The following is a 24021-nucleotide window of genomic DNA, read 5'->3' as shown; positions in this document are numbered from 1 at the left end:
ACGTGGTACATTTCTAGACTTTCAGAAACTATGGAATGAGAACTTTGACTGGCCCAGGAGAAGCCAGACCCCCTTGTTGCTGATGAAAGGGGAGATAAACAATACTCCCCCCCCCCACACACATGTGTACTCTGGGCATTCAACCTGTTAATTTATTTCCATGCTGCTTGTATGTCTGTCCCCTCGACCTGGATTTAAATGCAGTTGGTCGTTAAAAGTGTTGCTTCAACATTTCTTATTTGGCTATGGTTCCTTCCATGTTGGCTGGATAGCTGTGTATTGTTTCAGAATACGTTGGAATTCACCGAAATTCATCCCTCTATTCCAAGAATTCTTAAACTTTCAATAGCATAGAGCGAAGTGGTTTTGCTCCATTCTTAGATGCCAGAATAAAGTTAGATGAGTAGCCGTCTCCCTGGGGAGCCCTTCAAGGTAGAAAGGGCAGGCATGACCTCATGCAGGTCTGACAACCGTGAACGGGGAGTAGGGAGGAAGGACTGGGTGGGCAGAGCCTCAGACCATGGCCAAGTCCAGATGAGGTCTCCCACAGGCTGGAAAGTCTCCCTTTGGACCTCGTGCTTCGGGATCAAAGAGGCATCACTGTATATTGGAAAGAGTTAGAGACCCTCTAAGCCTCTAAGTCCCCATTGGCAACCTGGGAACAATTGCAATAGCTGTATCACAGGGTGTTTAATGGCTGTGACAAGCAAGAAAAGCCACAGGAGGTCCAAGTTCACAGACCTTGGTCCTAATGCTTTGGTGTTACGGTTTCTGAGCTGCGGCTCCCTTTCTTCCTGAGGCTGCGTGTTGCTTTTGAAATCTAAATGTGCTTTCTGCTGAGTGAAAGAAGCCAGACACCAAGGCCACACGTAGCGTGATTCCATTTATATGACGCATTCAAATCCACAGAGACAGGAAGTACATTAGTGGTTGCCAGGGCTGGGGGAGGGATGGGGAGTGACTGCTGGTGGGGTCTGGGGGTTCTTTGGGGAGTGACGAAACGTTCTGGAATCAGAGAGTGGTAATGGCTGCACAATTCAGTGAAATACTAAAAAAACGGTGAATTGTTCACTTTAACAGGGTGAATTTTATGGTATGTGAATTCTCTGTGTGTAAGTGCATGTTTGTCTCTGTTGATTTACTGGTTTTAGACAGTGTCTGACTTTTTGCTGAGAATCAGGAGTGTAGTTCCAAGGCTTTCCCAAGGACCAAGGTGTGGACTGGCTCATTTTGTCCTTGATACCGTTGGTTCTGCCAGGTGGCCTCGGAGGGGACCTTGATCCCTTCCAGGTGGCCCTAGGCCGAGGGCTCTCTGCACATTATCCAGGCCGCACTCGGGGAGGTGGGGGGCGGGGGCAGGAACTATTTACGGCTTCTCTCTGAGCAGCTGTCTTTGCCTTTATTGGCCTGGACGCTGTGGCCTTTCCTTCCTGGATTTCTGGGGCACAGATGTCCCCCTTTTCTCCTCCATCCAGCTCACACAGCGGCTCGGTTCCGCAGGATGAGAATGGTGCGCAGTCCCAGCGCCCTCTAGAGGGAGCCCTTGGACAGCGTCCCGAGCCTTTCAGCGCTGCTGCCCCTCCCACCCCCACCCCCACCCCACCCCCACCCCCACCCCAGCCCTGCCCTGCCCTGCCAAAGCGGAAGTGTCTGTCTCCGGATGGGCAGAGGTCCCTTTTCCTTCTTCCACCTGCATTCAATTCTGATAACTAGATGGGGAATTAGGAGAAACAAACAAACTTTCAAGGTCCCGAGCTAAGAGGTGGCTGCGTTCATGTCTTCCGAGCGGGGCAGCACTGAGCACAGACCCTCCCATGGTTGCTCCCTCACCAGGAAAGAGCAGAGAAGGGAGGAGGTCGGTGCCTGGGGAAACGAGCCAATTCTTCAAGAGGCATACATAGGGGTTTATCTCGCTCTCTTAGCCCCTTATCTTTGCATAGAATGAGGTTGCTAACAAGCCCCACTACTTTTACTGCCAAGGCCATGGTGATCTTGTCCGTGACAATGAGCACCCTTGGGTGAGGTGGGATTCACACAGCAAGTCTTCGTTGGCCACATCACCGAGGCCGCCTGCAGGCCCAGGGAGTCACTGCCTTCAGGTGTGACTGGCAGCCAGAGGCCTAGTGGCAGCATGTCTGTGCTGGGAGGGGTGGCCTCCACAGCCCCAAGGGGACACTGGGAGAGTGAGAGGGACCCCGTGGGGGTCTGCTTCTCTACACCCCCGTTTTACATTTTGGAGTTCCATTGCTTGTATCCAGAAAGGTTTCTGTGGTTTGAATCGCAGGTTGTAAAGATGTCAGTGTAAGGATATTTTCCAAATTTTCAAAAAATTTGAAGCATGGTTGTTATTGGAGAAATGACCACAGGATCTATCAGACGGGAATGGCCGCACAGATTCTGGAACATTCCACAAAGGTGTGCCACGCAGAGGGAGTGGGGGCTCTGCTTCTTCTGGTCTGGAGCACTGTCTGCGATTCGGCACAGGAGAGGAAAACAGGTGTCTCTCTCTTTCTGGTGTGATTCCCAAGGGGTGAATGAAGTGTTATCTGGCTGTCCACACTCAAGGGGGGGTGCTTGGAAGGGTTGGGGATGAGATTATTAGCTTTTGTATTATTTGTTGAAACAAGTGCATGGATATTTGTGATTTAAAAATTCAAATAAAGATCATTTTGGAAGAAGTGGGGGAGGAATGGGGCTTTTATGGGGAAGGTGGCAGATGGTTTGGAAGCACAGAGTAGCACCTGGGACAGAGAGACTTGGACAAGAAGAAGGGACAGGAGCACCAGGTCATCAGGCCTTGGCCTTTCTCTCTGTCCTATCCCTGCATGCACTGCCCGTTCCACACCTAGAGGTAGCCTAGTCTTCCCCATCATGGCCATACCCAGGTGACGGTCCCAGAGTGACACCTGGACCCAGACCCACTCAAACTCCACTGTTGACCCATACCGAGCCCTTAGACCTTAAAGAGCCCAAAGCTGACCCCTGGGGACGTTTGTCCATCATCTTACCCATTAACCACACGTCTCTGGGAGGAGTTTCCCTGGGTTATGGCCACTTCCTGTGACAAAACGGACTCCCCTCCTTTGCTCTCAATGTCTCTGCCTAAAACGAGGAGTGTGATCAAGGGGTCAGGAGCCCTGGCTCCCCAGTTACACGGCCACCATTTGAACTCTGCCTCCACTCCTAGGCAAGTTGTCTAGTGTCCCTGAGCCTGCTTCCTCCTCTGAGAAATGAGGCTGGCGGTGGCTCTCTGGCCCTGAGGACCGTGGTTAAATTAGATAAAGGCGTGACAAAGCACCGGACCCTGCGCTACCCACCACAGAACAATGGGGCTGGCATATCACTGCCGTCACTCTTAGTTTCCTTCCCAACTTCATCTGAACCCATTATCTCAGCTACTGAAGAAACTGCCGGGTCAAGAGCGAGGGCGGTGTGGAGAGGCAAAGACACTCCACATGGTCTGCCAGACCCAGGCCCATTCCCCCGGCAGCTCTCAGGGTTGGTGTTGATGAAAGCAAGAAAGAGAGGGAGGAAATCTGAAAATAACAATTTTATTTGGTTTATGTCACATTTTCATAAATGGCATCTAAGTTCAGAAAACAAAGTTCAAGTCTGCAAAAAATGCACGTACAAATCTAAGAAGGTAACTCTACAGAAATATACAAAGCAGGACCACGGTGTGTTAGGTAGAGTTAGAGCGCACGTCTGGGATCTGCTCAGGCCTGTGTTCTGGTGGCATGAAACAGCCCAGGAACAAGGGCCTGAGGGAGGCCCTGTTATTTTTAAATATATATATGTGTGTATATATATATGTACGTATATATATATGTCAAGTTTATCTACAACAGTGCAAACCTCTCACAGCGTGCAAGCAATTGTATTTCCTAGGTAACATGGCTAATTCAAAGTTACCCATACAGTAGTATAAAAAAACAGGGCTTATATAATTACATATTAGATATACAGATATATGCACATGTTTGCACGCTGGTTAAAAAATGTTACTTGCATTGACTCTTGCTTTGGAAGGAATAACAAAGGGAAAACGTTAAAATAGTTGCTCATCAAATGAAAGGCAACGATTCACAACAGATTCAGCCACGATCGGTCGCTGCACCCACATGGCTGTGCAGGAGAAAATAAGCAAGGGCAGGGTGTCAGTTACAGAGATTACCTTGCGAAACACACATGTTCTATTGAGAAACTCAGCTCCATTCCCCTTCCCATGGGGATCATAGCTATAAAAATGGAAACCTCCCATGTGGGGCTGGTGGTGGATTTTATTAGCAATTTAAATGACAAAACCTTTTCTACCATTTTAATCAGCTGAGGACATAAAGATGAGACATTGACGACTAAGCTAGGGCAGTTTGTGACCCAAAGGTCATGGAAAAGAGACCCCGAAGGTGCATGAGGACAGAACTGGAAAACATGGGAAGGTATTAAAACACAATGGCCGCCATGGCCACTGAAACAGTCTCGGAAGAACCGAGCCCCCTTGGGTGTTCAGACTGGGCCGCGTGGCTGCCTCCAGGAAGCCATGGTGAGCGGCGCTCAGCCTTAAACCTGGAACCCTGGACTTCCTTCCTGCCTCCCCTTGAGGCCTGATCCATCTCTCCTGGCAGGAGAGGGCCCATGAGGTCCCCACGGGGGGCGGTTAGTGGATGTGCCTGGTGCCTCAGCAAAGCCTCGTTTGGCGGCTGCTGTTCTCACGAAAGCTCCCTGTGTTGGGCCAGGGCTGTGCTAGAGGGGCTGGTGCGGACCAGGCCTCAGGGCAGGAGAAGTGCAGGAACATAGGTCACTCCCGGTGCCGGCAGCAAGGGCTGCCTGCGCTCTTCTGCAAGAGACACTCATCCAGGGGGCGCGAGAAGGGCGCCACGCAGGCCAACCCAGAGGGTCACGCCTTACCACTCCTGTGCTTGCCTGCTGGGCTTCAGCACCTTGTCCCAGCTCAGCTGGGCTCCTGCTGCACATGAAAAATCACCCCGTCATGAATGTTAACAGCAGGTGGCCTACCAGGTCCCCCAAACCAGATCTCCTGACTACAGTGAACATAAGGAGATACCATTTAACTGTATAAACTCTGGGGCCACGCTTAAATTCAGGTGCAAAGCATAGCCCGAAGGCGCCCAGGGCAAGCAGCCGAGTCCCTCCTCTGCTCAGTGCAGACGCAGCCCACAGGACCCTGGCGCTCTGCTGAGAGAAAACGTCCACCGAATGTGATCATTTTAAGTTTTGCCGGATTTTTTGTTTGTTTTTGTGTTTGTGGCTTGGGCTCATGCCATTCCCAAGATCTGGTTAAAACCTCGAAGCCCAACAAGAAATTCACACATGCTTGTGGCCATGTCCTTGACTTGGACGGCAAGGCGGTGGCCATGGGAGTCAATCCCCCAGTGGCGGGAGGACCGCACAGAGCTGGCTGTGGTCCCGCCCGCCCTCACAAGGCCCAGGCCCCGCCGCAGGCTCCACCTGGGTTGGTGACATAACAAGGGCGCTTTTGTGCTTCCGTTCCTTTCTCTTCAGCTTTGCAATGGTCACTGCATGGAGGAAAAGCCCCAGAGTTGTGTCCCTGCCCATGACAACACCTCCCCTGGCGGGAATATGGGGGCTGGTGGGTATAGATTATTTTCTGCTGTTGAGCCCAGGGGACTATTTGAGGACAGAGCGGCATTTGGTCCCTAAGCCTGGCTTGCACTCACGGGAGTTACGTACATGCCCCAGGTTTGTACAGGTACAGAGCAGGTCTCCTCGAGGGAGCCACAGCTCGTCTGCTGGAGAAAGATTCAGAAAGAATATCAGAAATGGAGCAAAGGTCAAACTCTTCTGTCTCCTCCAAGACGGGAACAGGAGATTGGGAAGGGCACGCTGTAGTTCTGAGGGCATCTAGCCACAGCCTGCAGGATGGTGGGCATGCGGGCATGAGAGTGACCTCTCGTACTGCCTTCCTGCCGAGGAGGCGTGGGCTCCAGTACAGGCTGGAATGAGCTTCCAGGCATGAAAATTCATGTGCACTAGGGGGTGGGGGCTCCCCTACTTCTTCCCTGCTTCTTGTCCCAGGGAGGCCCTGGTGATCGTGTCAGAGACATCTCCCTGACGCGAGAGGACAAGTGCAGGGACCCAGAGCCACCTTGATGGTAAAGTAAGCTGGACCGAGGGCGGGCCCGTGCGCTGCAGAGCCCGGGGGATGTGGTCGGCAGGCATTGCCTTCGTGAGCTTGTCCCACATCTGTGCACACCACGCCTGGCTCCCTGTCACTCAGGAAGATGGCGAGGGTCATCGGTCCTGTGACTTTGGACAGCCCTGCTCTCTGTGCTGTGCCCCAGGTGGGAGGGAAGCCCCGTGCGACAGCTAGGCCCTAAGCACCCCTGCCCCAGCAGCTGTGGCCGGAGCTGAGGGACCAGGGAGCTCTTGCAGCTGGTGACGCCCAGCTCCTCCTGGGTCCTGCTCAGCCTGACTGGGAGCCAGACCTCGTGGGGTGCTCTCCCTGGAGCAGCCTCCTGCAGAGGCCGCGGCCTGAGGAGTGGGTTTCCCAGACTCCTGGAGCCATGAATGAGGATGCCCCCCTGGTGGAGCTCATGTGCGGGGAGACCATTGCAAGGATGAAGGGGCCAGAAAGGAAGGGTGGGCGGGCGCAGGCCACCTGCATTTGGTGCCTTGGCACTTCCTGAGGTCATGGCCCCAACATTAGCAAGGCAGGAGAAGGTGGGCGAGGAGTCTGGGAAGACGGAGGCAAACCACAAAACTTGAAGACAGTTCAGCATAAAACATGACAATTCCCAAGAGCAGAAGGCGATTATTTACAATTGGTGTCAGACCCGAACGCTACGTAGTAAACCTGAACCCCTCCTAGACATACAGCCAAGCTGGTCAAAATACCCCCTCAGAATGCATTTTCACCAGCCAAGGTCAAGCGAGTCATCTTGAATGGGAAGCACTTAACAGTGAGCACAAGAAAAAGCTGTGTATAAAATATTTTATTAGAAGTCTTCATTTCTCAAAAGCATCTAACTTTATAGCCATACCCTCTGCCACCCCTCCCCCCACTTAGCGTGGTTTTCCTTTTTGTCATATTGTCATTCGGTGGGCACCGAATGGAAACCTTAGTGGGGTTTGACTGGGCTTTTACCATCTGCGTAATCTGAGTCCAGCCTCTTCTATGTAAATGTTCATGAGGGGTTTCTGCCCTCTCTGGGGTGAGCTTCCCAGATCACCCACAGGAACTTTGGAAGAATTCAATTCTCTAGCTAATACTCAGCAAGCGTAAGAGAAAGGGGGTACAAGTGCTTTCAGTGGAGGAGGGGACAGAGGCGGAGGGCTCCCTGAACGGGGCTGGTCAGCAGAGACCAGGTCCTGACACTGTCTTGGGGCCAGGACGGTGGTTAGAATCCCCGGCGCCCTTTTCTCTTCTGACAAGTTCCGCTTGAAAGCAAACTTCCCTGAGCTCCCACCTCCGCTCTGCCGCTCACCTTTTACCCTGGGGTTCATCCTTCTCCAAACCAAGAAGCAGTCAGAGGTGAAAGGGGTGTTAGTGTCCCCGCGTTCAGGAATGACTGAAAAGCCTCAGATTTGGGGCGCTGTCCTGCGATGGATGATTTCCTCCTCTTCCTGACTCTGTATTGCACGAGGCTGTTCCTATGTGGGCCTTCCTATATGTGATGTCTTACAGGCAAATCTATCTTGATGTTAAAGGAAGACTTTTCACAAAGGCTAAGTTTGACCCTGGTTACATAACATAGTCTGGAAGGCAATGCTCTATTTGTGTGGAACAAGCAAACCTAAAATTACATCGACTGTGTTTACTGAAAAGGATCTAAGGGTGAGAGAGCAGCCTCTAAGAATTTGCAAATTAAATGTGTGGGCAAGGAAATATTGAACTCTTTTTCATTCTCTGAAGTAGGAACTGAGAGTTTTGGGAGCAGAACTGAGGAATCTTTTAGAGCTGAAATGGCCTTGAAGACTAGCTAGTGCCAGAGAGGTTTGTGAACTTTCCTACAAACATACAATCTTCCATTAGGGGACCCTGATTCCAGGACCATGATGTTCTAGAAGGGGAAGCAATTCCTTTTTCCTTCAGATGACCTTTGTTGGCCAGAACCACCTCCTACCCTGCCTCTGACAGCTGACAGACACATGGGCACCCTGTTGGGGAGTCACAGGCTCTTTACCCTGCACACACGGCTGTTCCTGCCCTAGAGAGATCTACTCATGTGATTCCACCACCGGAAAGAAGGGGCCTCAGTCTGCGAGGTCTACACAAGCCCAGCACGGAGAAGGCAGTACGGCAGAGATGCCGTAAGAACCGGCGTCCGGAGGTGGACGCACCCACAGCTTCATGGGATGAGCCACAGACACTCTGGCCGCACCAAGTGTCCGCTGGGCTCCTGCATGGACCTTGGGCTCTAAGGAGGCCCCGGCATATCCCATCCCGTGCGTCAGCTCACCCTTCACAGCTGCACCTAGGACCCCTCCACATCCACACCCAGCTGTCCCTCGGCCCAGCGTTCCCAGGTTCAGTGGAGGTAGTTGATGTGATTAATGAGGGAACGGAAAAATGGTTGTAAAAACTCAACAGGGTGGATCTTCTAGAATGTTTTCGGAGGCAAAATTAAGGTGCTCAGAAAGGAAGAAAGAAACGATATATTTTGCTTAAAATAAGAAGCAAAGGGAAAATAAAAGGCTTTGAAAGAGTTGGCCAATTTCACCTTCCCACTTTTTGTTTAACTTTTTAAAACTTGGGCACGGCTTAGCACACGCAGTTCCAAAGTCTCTTCTCGACCTGGAGCCTGCATCTGCATCTTTCACAAGTTCATTAATGAGGCCAGCTCACCCTGAACAATTCCCTTCAACGAGTACTAAAAAGATACAGTTTCTTAATATGTTTGAAATTCATCGACTTTTGGCTTCGAAAATGACTTCTCATTGGAAAAAGAGACAAACTGTAGAAAGACGAAAACTACAAAAAGCAGGTCAGAACATGGGATTGCTTCCCTCTTTGCCTTCCTCCCCCAAGACGTAACCGCGCAGTGACCAGCTGAGAGGCTGCCTGCATCCCCTATCTGGGACCAGAGCCACCTGGTCACGAGGAAGAATGCCACTGAGGAAGCCTCTTGTCACCAGCTTTGTGGCAGGTTTAAATTCTGCCCCGGTTGTGGAGGTTTTAAATTCTGCATGTGAAAATTATTCTTTCTACATCTTCTTCCTAGTTAAAGCTGGAAAGGGTAATGGGGAGAAGACCTGACCCCTCAGGGCGGAGCTGTCAAACACTTGGCACCCGCCAACCAGACGTGGTGGCTAGGGGTGGGGTCACAACCGTCCCTGCGTCCTCGGGCACAGGCGGGCCGCCATGAGTCTACAAGTGGCCCCTGCGGCAATGTCTGATTTTCCTCTCTTCTGGCATTCAGGCGCTTTACCTCTCTGCCCGGATTTTGTACCTCAGGACAAAATAGGCGATGAGCCGCAGTGAGATGAAGAAGATGCCCAGAACGATGAAGTCCAGGTAGAGTTTGGCATTCTCCACGTCCAGCTCGCGCAGAATGGCCTCCGACTTCTGAAAGTGGCAGGTCTCGTCAATGTCGCAGTGCAGATCCTCGCGGTCCAGGCCGTAGATGGACAGGATGACCCCTTCAAAGCCGTACCTGCAGAGGAAAGAGCCCAGTGTGAGGGAGGTCCCTGCCCCAGGTGACACGATGACTTCCCCGCGTCCCTGACTCTGCCTCCAATTGCTGAGGGCAAAACACCATCTGCCTTCTCTATGGTTCCCGTCGGCTCCCTCCGCAAAGCTCCATCCTCACTAAAATACTTCCTATTCCCACAACAGGCCCAAGATAAACACAGACGCTACGCTGCCTCCAGACCTAACCAATCGTAGCTGTTTGTTCAGCGGTTCAAGGAACGGACTACCACTTAAGATTACTTCTGATGGTACGTACTTTTAGAAGTTAGATATAATAGAGGGTCTGATAGCCTTCCCAGCACCACACAGCACTCTAACAAAACACTTCTGCCCCATCTCTTGTTCTGTGCCAGCCCCATATTGTCAGAACAAAAACGCTAATTCAGAGGAGAAAGACGAGGTTTCGGATTTCTTGGCACTGGCGCGCGTGCAGAGCGCTGAAACTCTGTACGAGGGCTTTGTTTCCAGTTTGTTTTCCAGAACAATATACCTGGGCCTGAACTGACATAGAAAAGAGAAGCTTGTCCCAACTTGGGATCTGTGTGGCACGTGAAATCGCTACAGCTGGGCAGGAAAGCTCTGAAGCAAGCGTGGCCCGCCGGGGACCAAGGTGCCATCCAATCCAGCGGGCGGGAGCCAGAATGCTTGTGTCCAAAGACGCTCAAGTCATGACTTGTCTTCCACAGGATTTCTTATTAGGGTTTACAATATTCAGAATTGTGTTAGGAGCGCTGTTTATTTATTTCAGAGAGGAATAAAGTGCCTAAGAGGTGGAAACACTCCCCAAAGACAGCTCTTCAAAGGACCAGAATATGGACGCACCTGGGCTTCTTCAGGATACGAGTGGCTAGTCCCCATCTTATCCTTGTTGTGTGTGTGTTGGTGACAATGGGGCACACAAAACTGGGACAAAAATAAAAGGCACTGCTCTTCCTGGATCCATGAGCTAGGACTCATGCCAGAATTTAGCGGAGAGCCAAGATGTGGCTTTTGTGAACGTCTGCACATTAACAAGAGTCCCCATCCCTCTGTCACTATAAAGCTCCCAAATTGTAGAGGGTGCCCCCCAACATCCTACCTGACGTAGGAGATGTAGGACATCCACTGCAGGTAGGTTGGGATGGTGTCAAAGCTGACGAAAAACCCCGAGAAGAGGAGGACAGGGATGGCCGTCACCGGGCCCACAAAGGTTGCCACCTGGGGGGACGCAAAGAGAGCTTACAGTCATGTCCTACTTCCTCCAAAGGTGGCATCTGGAGGCCATATTCCTGGACAGTCATTTGGACCACTGGGATAGGACTGGTTTTCAGGATGGGTCATCCTAGGGCCAGGATGGCATGGAGAAGCATCTGGTTGGGGGAGTGAGCAGCCTGCTCTCGGGTGTTCATGATTCACTTGAATTCTGACTTTGCTTTTAAGGAAAGGCCTGGCCTGAGCTCCTTGAAGCCACAGAGGTGCAGAAATGCACGTGGGTTTGGCCAGTTGTGGGTGGGTGGTACGAGCAGTCTAGGGGCCATGTGTGGGGACGGGGATGGTGAGGGAATCTGGGAGTGCAATGGGATCTAATGGGCGAGTGGATCCCCCGAAGCAACAAAACCTAGGCATCGAGAGCTTGGCCTCCGAGCCAGCTGCGCGACCCTGACCAAATCATGCTGCGTCTCTGGGCTTCAGTGTCCCCGCCTGTACGATGGGGATAGCACAGCACTTACTTCAGGTCTGTGTTTGGGACTCAATGAGCTGTTAGGTGGACAGCACTGAGAACAGCGCCTGGCATACACCAAGTGCCACAGGAGGGCACCTGCAGCTGTCGCTATGCCAATTCTGACCAGCTGGGACAAGATGAGTCCTGCCCCAGAGACTGACCTGGCGAAGCCAGCCTAGGAAGGCTGCGCATAATCAGGAGGAGGGGGCCGCAGGGAGGCGTTTCCTGGGCTGGTACCTGCAGGGACGTGGAGGCAGCTCCGATCAGGAGGCCCAGGGACTGCGCCACCAGAGACGTCATGGTGCCCAATGCAGCAAACAGAACGAACCGCACGGCGTCAGATGGCTGTGACGTCATCCAGTACACGATGCTGCAGTAGGCCACCGGGAACATGATCTGGAAACACAGGGTCCATCAGCCGCTCGTGCAAACGGGATCCTCCACCCCATTTTACAGGGCATGGTGGAGAATTCCTGCCCCTCTTCAAACACACGCCCTTTGCATATGTACCTGGAAGGGGACATCGGCCATGGTCTTGGCCAGGTAGTAGGCCTTCAGGCTGTACCAGTAATTCAGGTGTTCCCGAAGAAACACTCCCATCTCCAGGGGAACTAGGAGGCAGGAAAATGGAAAAGGGGTCAAGCAGTCATACCCAGCGTGCCAAATATTGACCCAGGTCACCTGGCCTGGGCCTTTCAATACTACGGTACTCAGGGTTTGGATGGAAAAGAGAAGGATCAATTTACTAGCCTGAGAAATTTGCCAACCACTCTTATAACCTTATAACCTTATAACTCTTATATTGAGTGCGGAATATCTCTGTGAGTATTAAATATTATTTTAGTGATTAATATAAGCATTTATTACTCAACATATTCTCATTGAGTAATTAATGATGTGATTTCTTCCTCTGGGCAAGACCTCGCAAGCTAGTCTTGGAAATTCCATGCAATTTAGGGAGGAGCTGTCGTGGGGAGGAAGTGTTTACGCTGGAGTTCAGCTGGAGCAATGGGTCTCCCCACTGTCAGCCCAAAGGGACCAAGGGCAGCCTACTCTGCAAACAATCTAGACTTGCACGGAAATCCATCTGGAATAGCTTTACCCACTTACCAGCTTGGCTGTACCAGGGCTGCCATAATAATCAAATGAGATTAGAAATCTCTCTCTCATTAGCCTTCCACTAGGCATAAAAGTCTTCCACTAGCGATTCATTCCTTTGGCTCAACTACGATTTGTATTTTCTTGTCTAACAGAAAAATACAGTCATGCCTACATCTGTCTACAAAAAAATTGGGGTTTTAAAAAACAACACACTATGTGTTCAGAAAACTCATCTCTTGGCTGAGCCATGACCTCAGTCCCCGATTCATGGGTTGGAATGACAGAAAGTGGAGGAGAGGTGGGCGGGTGGCCAGCCAGGCACTCACATGTGAGCACAGTGGGCATGAGGGCCGCGAACATGAGGAACAGCATGGAGAAGAAGAGGAAGCCGGAGTTACTCAGGACCTTCTTGGCTTCGTTCCCAATCCCCAAGTAGAGCAGGCCAATGAGAAGGCCGATGCCGATGTGAGAGGTGATCCGCAGGTGTGTCAAGACCTGGGGGTGGACATGGCTGTTACTCAAGCACCTGGAAGTCATGGGGCCAGGCAAGAACAGAACCACAGGGCCAAGGCCGCCGGACGCATCATCTGTCACCGACCTCATGCTTTGTCCTGCCCCTTGTCCTCCAGAAAAACAAGCCTCCCACCCTAAACCAACGCACAGACGTACGCACACAGGACAGCAGTTTATTGCTGTTAGAACAGAATTGTTCAAAACTGGCAAGGTCCACCGACCTTCAGAGGAGAGGACAAGTGACAATGATGGTGGAGAAAGGGACAAAGGGTGGATATATCAGAGACCCATCCTTGAAGAGCTCCATTTTTCAAATGAGGCCCAGAGGCCCACTGAGCACTGGACCCCCCCTGGGCAGGCTGTCAGACTGTCCCCATTAAAGGTGGACATCATTATGGCTCTCAACCATTCACCCCCCTCCTTCCCGATAAGCCTCCAAACAGCCCCGGAGCCCTATGCCTGGCTGTGCTTCCTGAGGGACGAATATACTCCCCCACGTCACGCTTGGCCCTACAACTTGCTTTGGCCAGAGGAATGTGAGCGCAAGGGACAAGTTGCCACCAGAAATTTTACGTTTGGTTCCTCCCTTGCATTTTCCCTTTGTCACATTCTAGAAAGGAGCTGTTCCTCCATTCTGAGTCCCAGGAGAGAAGAATTGTGGGGCAGAGTCACAGCGCTAAGCCAAAAATATTTACTGTCATAGCCGCTGGTGTCTGGGGGTGTTTGTCACAGCAGCATCACAGAGTGAAAGCTGACTGAGCAAATGGGGGAACAACAGTCTGAAAGGTCAGTGAGGATGGATACCCCCGAACATGGCAGGCAGCTTCCTTTGCCACCAAGGGAGGCCACTGCAAACAGGCTTACCGAGTCCCTCATGATACTCAGGAAAGTCCTTTTGAAGAGGATGCAGAACTGGGTGAGGCAGCTGGCGGAGAAGCTGTGACAGCCTTCCACGGACGTGGAGTCCTGAGGACACACCGAGAAGGGAGAGGAGGTGAGACCCCAGCCCCACGACGCATCTCCTCGCGGCTAAGAAACAGCGCCAGGCCGCAGGGGGCCAAACGCAGCCAGGGCTCTCCCGGGCCGGGGGTGGGATTACCTTTCTCAGCCCCTTCAATCGTTTTGCCTGCTTTACCTCTTCAGGGGGCCGATGCCAAAGGAAAGAGTTCACCTCGGCATCCCCCGCAGGCTCTTTCCTGTAGTCCGAGTCGCACATGCCCTCGTGGACGGCTCTCACCAGACGGCCATTCTGATCGCCGTACTCACCGGACGCCACTTCCATGACTGCGGGAGACACAGGCGTACAGGTCAGCCAGGTCCCGGGACCGTGGGCCTCTTTTGTTTTGGCAACAGCAGAGCCACGAAGCCAGCAGAATACAGTGGTCCCTCTCTGTATCGCGGTTCACTTACCGCGGCCTCATTGTATTGCGGGGTTTTAAAAAATATTATATTTAATTATTTATCATGGATTTTTTGCTCTATCATGGGATTTTGCGGTACTGTATATGTATGTTGTTAAAGTTACGTAGATTTAAGAGTGTAGAATATGTTTAAGGACATAAGTAGTGTTTATAAAAGTGTGGAAAAGGTTAATAAGGGAGTGGGAAAGGTTAATAAGGGACTGGGAACAGTTTATAAGTGTGTGGGAAGGGTTTATAAAGCCTTAAAATATATATAAAAACTAAAATAAATGTAAGCTTCCTACTTTGTGGATTTTCACCTATCGCAGGGGGGTCTGGAACGTAATATCCACGATAAGTGAGGGAATACTGCATTTTTAACTGCATTTTTAACGAGCAGCATGAGGATGATTATATGATAAAATCATTTGGCGACCCGTGTTCTCTCAGCTCTAACCCCCCCAGCGAGGCCCATTCTCAGGTCAGGAGACTGGGCATGAAAATAATCAGCCCATTCTCTATTAACTTAGGCAACCATCCAGTGTCCACTGAGTGCCTGCTACGGGGACCCACGCCTGTTTGGAACAGAAGCTGGAAGTTGAGCCGCATTTTGTGCGTGGGCTCGGGTGTGAGTGACGAGAGCGGCGGCAGATCAGTGGGACCGCAGAAAAAGGGGTGCTCGGGACCTGAGGTGTGCTTGGCACCTGGGGACGTTAGGGAACTTGTCATGGTTTCCAGATATTTTATCTGGAGGAAAATCAACCTCTTGTTCTCTGCGCTTAGAAGTCCCACCACAGGATGGCACTTGAGCCATCTGTGACACAGTAATTCCCGACTCGGGGCCTCAGGTGAAAGAGGAGACCCATCAAGAGGGGCAAACAAACGAACAAACAAACAAATATCCTTTCCCTTCCTGATCAAGACTCTACTTACCAAAATCAGCTGGGTTGTGGTAGGTTGGGCAGTTCAAACCTAAATCCCTCAAATATGGTACAAGATTGGAGACTTTTCCCCTGTACACACATTGTCCCTGACTAAGGACATAAAGCTGGAAAAAGAAAGGAGAGGTGAGCATCAGCCCTGCCTGTCCCAGTAAAGCAGCTGGTGCTTTCAGCCCAGCCACCCATCCATCCCCCCCAGCCATCCCCCACCTACTCAACCACACTTCCACTCCTCCCTCCATCCATCCGTCCACCCATCCACTGACCCACCCACCATTTATCCACTGTCCATCCACCCATATCTTGCTTCCTCCCTCCCTCCCTCCCTTCCTCCCTTCCTGCCTTCCTTCCTTTTCTCGCTTTCTCTCTCTGTCACCTCCCAAAAACTCTGTTGATGTTCACAGGGAAATCTATGATAAGTCAGGTAAGTCAGGGAAAACTGAGAATATCACGAGGCCCTGGATTGTTTTATTATATTGATTTTATTTACATTAACTAACTGCCTATTCAGGAAAGATTTTGGAGCCATACATATTTCAACTGTTGCGACTTTTTTTTTTTTTTGCTCATAATAATACCAAAACCTAAGATTTATAAAACATGATACTATACAAATAAAGTAGCCTGTCATTTAATTCCGTAAAGCAGGTATTTCCCCATTGTAACAGGGAAGGAAATGAAGCCACAGCAGCATCAGTGACTCACTCAAGTCCCTGTGGCCACACACCAGCCCCGGAGAGAGGACACTGGCCAGCTCTCCCTATGCCCTTCCTTAGCTGCTTATGGCGCCAGCATCTTAAGAAACATAACACCGAAGGCCATCCAACAGTGAAGAGAACCCTGTGCACTAAGGGGAAGCTGAGTACCCGGAATTTGGGTTCCCCAGGCCTGGTCCCAGCAGGGCTTGCGTACCTGGTCAAACAGCTCGAAGAGCTTGGCACTGGGCTGGTGGATGGTGCAGATGATGGACCGCCCTCCTTGAGCCAGCCCTTTCATCAGGGAGACCACCTGGAAGCAGGAGGCGCTGTCCAGGCCGCTGCAAGTCAAGGCACCATGAGACACTTGTGGGACCCCCAAACCGTGCCCACCCAAAGTGCTCTGGGTAGGTCTGTGTGCCAGCCTGAGCCATGGCTGTCTCCTAGTCTCAGACAGGGAGAGTGGGGCAGGTCAGGCCTCTGCTCTGTGACCCCGAAGTGGAGGGAGAAAAAGACAGGTCAGCCAGGGCACGTGCCTCCCCCCAAAATCTGCAGGCAGAGAGGTCAGGGGCTCTTCCCTCTGCTGCTTCTGAGTACCTGGTTGGCTCGTCGAAGAACATGACAGGAGGGTTGTTCACCAGCTCCAGCGCGATGGCCAGGCGCTTGCGCTGCCCACCCGAGAGGCTTCCGGTCCGCGTGTTGGCACAAGAGAGCAAGCCCAGAGCCGTCAGGATCTCCTTGACCTGGGGGTGGCAGAGGCAGAGTGGCTGTCAGGGACCTCTTGTCACAGGTCACTACCTCCAGTGTCTACATGGAAACCTGCTGCCCCCTCCCCACTAGACACACACAGACAGATGCCAGTGATGCCAATCCCACCCCAGGCTGCCCATTGCCAAGTCCAAGGTCCTGATTTGGGTCCCGGAGGCTGAAAGGCAGCAGAGAAGCCAGGCCTGCCAGGGCGGAGTCCTTGCCTGCCTGCTGCTGTGACCTTCACTTATAAGCCCGGCTCAGGGCCCAGGTCTGTACAACAGGTGGGCGGATGGACCCAGAGATGGACATATGATCAGGTGCTGACCACCAGGACAGTGCAATGAGGTAATGAATGAAAGCGCTTGACACCTGTCAGTGTTCCATCAGCGGCAGCTATTAATGATGTTACTACCAGCGACGCACAGCCACACAGGCCAGGCCTCTGGGAAAGAAGAGACGGAGTCCCCTGTGCACATGTCAACGGGAGAACAAGGCCTCTGAAGGGGCCGCAAGACAACGGCACTGCTTGAAGCAGCCAGTCCCTCCCACAGCGGCCCCAGGGTCCTCCTGGGAGGCGGGCTGGCCGCTGAGATACACACATCCAGTTCGCTGAGCCTGCCCAGTCTGATGGGATTATCAACCCAGTATTGACTCAGGGGACAGAGGGTAGCCGGTGGCGCTAGGTCAGCTGCAGCATTCAGGGTGCAGCCCGGTGTCTTCTCAGGGGTCAGCTGTCAGCCTCCCTGCCTCTGCATGGGCTCACCTCTCAGGGAACCCCCAGACTTTGCCCGGCCATCGTCCCAGCCCTTGGTGGCTCCTGGGTCCATCTGGGTAGCCCCAGTCCAGCGTCTTCTCTGGGGAGATGAGGTCATCCAAAAGGAGAAAGGACTCACAAAGAAGAAAATTTCCATTCCGGCGCTCAAATTACTTAAGCACGGTCTATACAAACTTCGGCTTTGGTGACAGAGGGACCCAGGACACTGCTGCTCCATGGGCTGGGAAGCAGTTGGCCGGCCAGGCCTGGCTTCAAGTGCTGCTCATCCTCCTCTTGTTGGTCCCAAACCCCACTCTACTGCCTATTCTGGAAGGTCATGCCTTTGACGGACACCAACCCAGAAATAAGGTCAGCGAGGTCTCTCCGAAAAGGCCATCATGGTGGGGTGGGTGGGGACGGCTCTTCCTGGCACACTGCTGCCTGTGCAGACAGAACCCCAGGCCAGAGTTATAGGACAGAGTCACACTGGCCATTCTAGGCTCACGTTGGGGCTGTCACAGCAGGCACACGCCCTTCGCCTGACCATCTGCTTCCTCTTAGGGCTCGCTCCTTGCAGCCAAGTGTGTCCCAGGAGTGATGCTGCAGGTCGGCTTTGTTTCAAAACTAGTCGGAGAGAACAATGTTGGCCCTGGAGACCTTGCTCCTGAGGAAGCCCCCTCCTTGGAGGCTCTCTAGCACTGAGGCTGCTTTTCTGGGAAGAAAGGACAACTTATTCCCCTACGGCCAGAGCATTCCAGTCTATTGTGCTTCCTTGCATGGAATTGGAGGGAAATGAGTCAGGGCATGTGATGGGCTTCTTATCTTTAAAATAATCACACAGTCCTGTTGATGGATTCCTGTAGGAGACGGGACTTGCACATGGCTGAGGACCAGGAGGATGGGTCAGCCGGCCTAGGCTGCAGACTTCCAGGGAGAGGGGTGGGGAGGACCCAAGAACACCTGTCGACCCGGCAGGGGTGGCTCACTGCCTTGTTCAATCAGCATCAGACGCACCTGAACTGAGGGGCAAGGCTCTCGCTCCCTGGGGGTGATTCGGCCCCATAGTCCAGCAGTGAACAACACAGGGCTCTCCTCCAGTCTGTGTCTTAGGACATGGAGGACATGCACTGGGCAGGTGCTCCCAGGAGACACCTCCATTCCCTACCAAGAAAGCTATATCACGCATGCCCCTTCCGCTCGGGCAGGTGATGTGGGTTCCAGTGGCCTCCCCCCAACACCCTGACGGGCCCCTGCCCCTAGGACTCTGGGCGCCCACCCGTAAGGAGGGAATGGAAGGCCAGGCCCCACCTGCCTTCGGGGCAGCGTGAGGCTCAATTAGATGATGCCAGCCAGCTACCTGGATGGGGCCGGAAGCTGCCTCTGAAGGCCGGGCTGTAGCAGACAAAGCTGGTGCAGGCGGCCACAGGGCGGCGGGCTGTGCTCCTCAGTGTAGGCAGTCAGCTGAGCAGCATGTACCTGTCCTCCTAGCCCGTCAGCAAAGGCTACCTTCCTCAGTGCCCTCATCCCGCATGGAAAGGCTGGTCCACGCAGCTCATGCTGCAGGGAAGTCCTCCGTGGCCTACTTACGATGGGGGCACACCTGCTCTGGGCAGCTCAGACCTGTTAACAGCATCATCTAATTCAGCCTCTCGCTGTCCCAAAGGCAGGTGTCGCCTGGCCTTCAACTCCCTCTTTACAGCAGAAGCGCAGAATGCCGGAGGCAGGGGTCTGAGGTTTCCAGTGCGTTCTGGGAGGCCAGGGCTGAGGGGACACCCCTGTGCCGCACTCTGTCACAACTGAGCTGTTTGCACTGGATCAAGTTTCCTTCTTCAGCGCACCCCAACTGGGGGGCTCCTGTTGCTGCTACAGCAACGCCACTGACCCTCAGTTGACAAGGGACAAAATCACGCGTGATTCCCACGGTTTCTCCATCTCTGCTTTGGGTTCCACTAAATCGGCTTATTCCTTCCAATCTCAGAACAGAGGAGTCTCACACAATACGTCTTCTGCAGCAACAAGCTTCACTGGTCACCGAAATGGGGCTCTTCCACCTACACTGTGCAGTTCACCCTTCCCTCCCCCAATTCGAGGGCGGAACCCTGAGAGTTCTGGAGGTCGCAGTGGGGTGAAGAGAGGAGGACAGGGCAAGTGAGGAGGAGCCCAGACATACCAAGGCGGTTTACACTGAGTAACAGTAAGTATTACACAGGACAGGGGAGGTAACAGACGGAAACAGAATTGTCATCAGAACGTGGAGTGTGGCTGCACCTCTGGGGCTCACCCCCCAGACCCTACTCTTCCCGCTGCTGGGCTGCAGCCCTACGAGGGCCTCAGAAGACGGGGTGATCGTTTATAAGTGGAATTTCACTGAATTCTGTTCTTATAGGGGAAATCCCACTGGTGCTCACTGGTGGAGTGGAGAGGCAGGAAGCTGAGTTTCCCTTCGATGTGCGTAAATATCAATTGGTCTCCACCCCCCAAAATGGAGCTGTCTCGGGCTCCCTGCCGGGTCTCCTTACCCACCACCCTCCCTGCTCCCTGGGGCTCTGGGAAATGAAAAGAGCCATGAAAGGGATTAGAAGAAGGTCTTACTCACCCTGGAAACATGTTCATTTTATTTTAAAAAGGCTGGTTAATAACACGTGAGAATCAAATTTCTTCTTGCAAGCGGGTGTGGGTGGGGGCTGGTTATTTTTAACTAAATGAGGGGGCATCCTCACAGTTTGTATTTTGTAAAAAAACAATTGAGTATGAAGTGTGTTAAACATGAAAAGGGACGGCGCGGGGGTGACCCTGTGGTCAGGCCTCCTGGCCACCAAAGGTCTCAGGCTCTATTTGTGTGGCAGCCCCAGGACGTGAGAGTCAAGGCCATGGCTCTTGCAGCAGAGGGGCTGCTCCTGGCTGTCAGGCGAGAGCATAGCACACCGCGATGTCGCGTCCCCGTCACCCATCACCCCCCCCACACACACACAGGAGGAAAGGTGACACACCAACAAAACCAGCACCAAAAAGTCCCTGCCCAGGAATTTGACCAATGGCGTTCCTGCACTTTCTGGGCCACTGTGGCCCCAAGGCACACACTTACCATCTCTCTTCTGCCTTCGTCTTTCTCCTGGAGCTTCAGATGTGCAGATACCTGCAGGGGACGAGGGATATGGTGTAGAGTCAGGACAGATGGCTCTCAGCGGGCAAACCCCGTAAGACACACCACGGGCCAAGAGCCCCAGTGGCTGGCGGAAGACCCGTGGAGGGGGCCTTGGCCTCCCACCTCCCTGGTTCAACAATGGTGGGGTCTGGGTGAGCAGTGTGTGTCTGGGGCGCTTCCCATTCTCTCCATTGAGTTTGCTGCTGTGCCCACGAGTGAAGTTGGATCTGGGCAACTGACAGATAAGGGCACCTCAGGCCCCAGAGGCTTGAAGACTCATGGTGTGTATTTAGGAATTTCACAAGCCACCAGTTAAACTGTTGATAGCTTAGAACTATCCATCACTCATCACAGCCTATTGGAGAGTATTTACACCACAGACATTGGCAAATGCTATAGATCAGGGCTCTGGTGTTGTTGCTTTGTTTGAGATCCTGTTTGCCAGCACACCCCAGGGCCCCTGACCCGCTGGGTACAGCCCTGGGCAGTCACCATCACGCCCAGTGTCAGCCTCAGGTCTGCTCTGCCCACTTCTATGGCCTCGGGGAATGAGGAGCCTCAACTTGCTTACGGGCACAATGGTGATGTTAGAACCTGCCCACCCGTGAGCTGCTGAAATTGCCATGAAGATCAATGACAGACTGAGATGCAGAGGAAGAGGCCACTGTCCCAGAGTCAGACAGTAAGGCCAGCTGCTTGCCCTGTGACACCAAGTATCACTTCTTGGTTGGCCTGGTGGTGGTGAGGGTCAGAAGCAGCACATGACAAGGCACAACCCATAGCTGGTAGCCAGTGTCATTCCTACGTGTGTGACAAGACCTCACGTGAAAATCTCATGTAATTTAATCTTGAAAAGAAGTGGATGTCACAGCAGAGCCTGGTGACAGAGAGGTTAGGCGGTGGAGGCAGATGCAACACAAGTCACCAATCTTGTTTACAAAAGAAAGCAGCACCTGAGCCAGAAATCAAGGTAGCTTCTCTCCGGTCACCTGAGACGAGATGACCAGGGAGTAAGGCAGACCGGCCGAGAACATCACGTCATGTGCCAGGAGCAGCCCCGAGGCCCTGTCTTTCATGGTGGACAAGGGAAAGCAGAGACCCAAGCAGCTTTGCCACAAAATGCACCACGATGAGCAGGGCTGGCTGAGCGGCCTTCCCATCCCTTCTCAATGGGAGACATTCCAGGGGTTCCCACTGCTCACAGCCGGGTCCGTGGAGTCCCTGTTGGCGTGGGCTGGGCCTTTTCAAAAAGTGGCCCTGGAAGCCCAGGGCAGGGCACCTGGCTGGGTCGTGGTCTGCTCAAAGGGCATGGTGGCCAGGTCATTCTGGACCCCAGTGTACAGGACGCCCTGCGCGAACAGCTGCACGCTGCTGGCCGCCTTTCTCATGTGCTTTTGCAGGACTGCACGCTTGAGGACAGTTGGCTAAGTGGGCGCAGGTCCTGGGACTCACAAGTGGGCAGTAAACGCTGATTCCCCTCCCCACCTGGCAGGCAGGTGAGTCAGAGGAGGATGAGGCCATAACCTGGCACCAGGTTGACTAGAACTTAGGCCCAAGGCCACAAATGACTGAAGGACAGCTGATGGGAAGGGCTGACCCTCGGCCTGAGAGAGCAGGACTGTGGTCACCTTGGAAGAGGCCAATCACATCCCTTGGGTCAATAACTTTCTCAGGAATTTGACCTCAATGTCTCAATGTTGCCACCCAGGGTCCAGGGGCTTGCTTTCATGGAGCTGCCCAAACAGCAGGGCTGGTGTCTGAACCCCACTGAAGGGAGGGGCCTGGCCGAGCCCCAGTCCCGCCCTGGGCTCTCTTCTCCTGCTAACAGAGCAGAGAGGAGGTAGCTCACCATCATGGCCTCCTGTACGGTGAGGTGCGGCAGCAGCATGTCGTCCTGCATGATGTAACAGGACACCTTCCGGAAGCAGCGCAGGTCCCGCGGCAAGCCGTTGATGAGGATGGCCCCCTTCATGCCAGTCTCCCTGCGAGGCCAGGAGAGGACTTGTCAGCCCAGCTTCTGCTGCTCCTCCCCTTCTGGGGGCCAGGGAGGGCCTGAGAGAGGGGCAGCCCCTCCCAGCGCCTTCCCGTAGGGGCAGGAAGGTCAGGGACTGGACACAGCCCCAGCACCCCAGGAAGGACTGCATGGAGAAGACACCCAACACAGAAAGGGGAGGGCGTGTTTGTAACAAGTGCCATAAACAAGCAGAGCTATGCACGGATGCCCGTGCAGACAGCCACGAGGTCAGGTGTACACCCCCGGCTTCTTGGAGGGGTTCTAAGATTGGCTTTGAGCAGTCCTGTGGGTAGCCGAGGCACACTGGCCGCGCCAAAGGCCAAGACTCTGCAGTCAGGGGTGTGGCTCTTACATCAGAACCAGTTCCTGAGGGTCCGGCTCTGATGCTGACAGGGAGGGACCACAGGAGGGTCTCTGGGCTCACATAGCTCAAAGAGGAGGGGACCTGTGCCCTGGACCCACTCAGCCAAGTGAATATTCCTTCTCCACCAGGAATGTTCTCTATGACCACAGTGGACAGGTTGGGGCAACCCGTGTATACTTTGGAAACGGAGGGAGCACAGTCCGGCCAAACACACTCACGCGCTATCTCCCAGCCCACGTGCGTCTCCACTGCCCGAGGCTCTGCTGGGTGCATCAGCTCAGCCTGGGGAGGCGGTGGGAACCACGGCCATTCTGTCCCATGGCCTCCGTCCCCTGAGTACAGAGCATCCACCTCCACTAGCTTGTTGCAATGACCAGGTGCCTTTTGACACTTTCAATGTCATTTTCTTCCCTGGGATATTTCCTTCACAGATTCAGAAGCCTCTTAAGGCTACCTGTCCCCCACCCCCAGCCCCAGGCTTCACTGCAGCCTGTACTGAACCTCTGAAGAGATGGGGTAGATGGACGTGGCTTCACTTCATATTGTCACAACGCCACCAGAGGTGAGGACCTTGTTCTCCTCAACAGGGTGTGCTCACCTATATCCTGCCAGGATGTTCATGAGCGTGGACTTCCCAGCCCCGGAAGGGCCCATGATGGCTACCAGCTCCCCACTGTTGAATTTCCCTGAAATTCCTTTCAGAAGCGTCTTGTATCCTGCAAAAAAGCAGACTACATTCACTCTCTGGGACGGGACTTGTTGGTCTCATCCCCAGGGCTGTACAGACAAACAAGGCGCATCTGACCACAGAACCCAGGCCAAGGGCAAGATTTGTCGCCTCTGCCTACTTCCTCAGCTGCAGTTCATGGGTTATGTTAACAACGGTTACCAGTGGGTGTATCATGCTTTAGACCCTACAAAGCACTTTCACAAACACCACCTCCTTTCAGAAGGAGGACGCAGGTGTCT

The 24021-nt window shown here is 53.2% G+C and overlaps 1 protein-coding gene across 2 annotated transcripts in view; it reads right to left on the bottom strand.

Moving 5' to 3' along the window:
• Nucleotides 1-8620: 8620 nt before the first annotated feature.
• The window catches only part of ABCG1 (ATP binding cassette subfamily G member 1), a 48221-nt gene continuing 32820 nt past the window's right edge, over nt 8621-24021 (bottom strand). The window contains exons 3-15 of one of the 2 annotated variants that reach the window (XM_090271901.1): nt 23651-23768; nt 22524-22656; nt 20615-20665; nt 16623-16768; nt 16243-16366; nt 15323-15437; nt 14089-14273; nt 13854-13955; nt 12803-12971; nt 11886-11986; nt 11613-11771; nt 10752-10870; nt 8621-9635 (exon numbers count right to left, since the gene is read on the bottom strand). In XM_090271901.1, coding sequence (XP_090128027.1) covers nt 9407-9635; nt 10752-10870; nt 11613-11771; nt 11886-11986; nt 12803-12971; nt 13854-13955; nt 14089-14273; nt 15323-15437; nt 16243-16366; nt 16623-16768; nt 20615-20665; nt 22524-22656; nt 23651-23768 — 1751 coding nt within the window. In that variant the 3' untranslated portion in view covers nt 8621-9406. The remainder of the gene's footprint in view (nt 9636-10751; nt 10871-11612; nt 11772-11885; nt 11987-12802; nt 12972-13853; nt 13956-14088; nt 14274-15322; nt 15438-16242; nt 16367-16622; nt 16769-20614; nt 20666-22523; nt 22657-23650; nt 23769-24021) is intronic. The other variant, XM_090271909.1, reaches the window with a different exon arrangement.

This window comes from Furipterus horrens, unplaced genomic scaffold (genome assembly GCF_987537825.1).
Source record: "Furipterus horrens unplaced genomic scaffold, mFurHor1.1.pri manual_scaffold_1, whole genome shotgun sequence".
NCBI lineage: Eukaryota > Metazoa > Chordata > Mammalia > Chiroptera > Furipteridae > Furipterus > Furipterus horrens.
The sequence above is the reverse complement of the archived record's forward strand: the minus strand, read 5'-3'. Positions and strand labels throughout refer to the sequence as shown.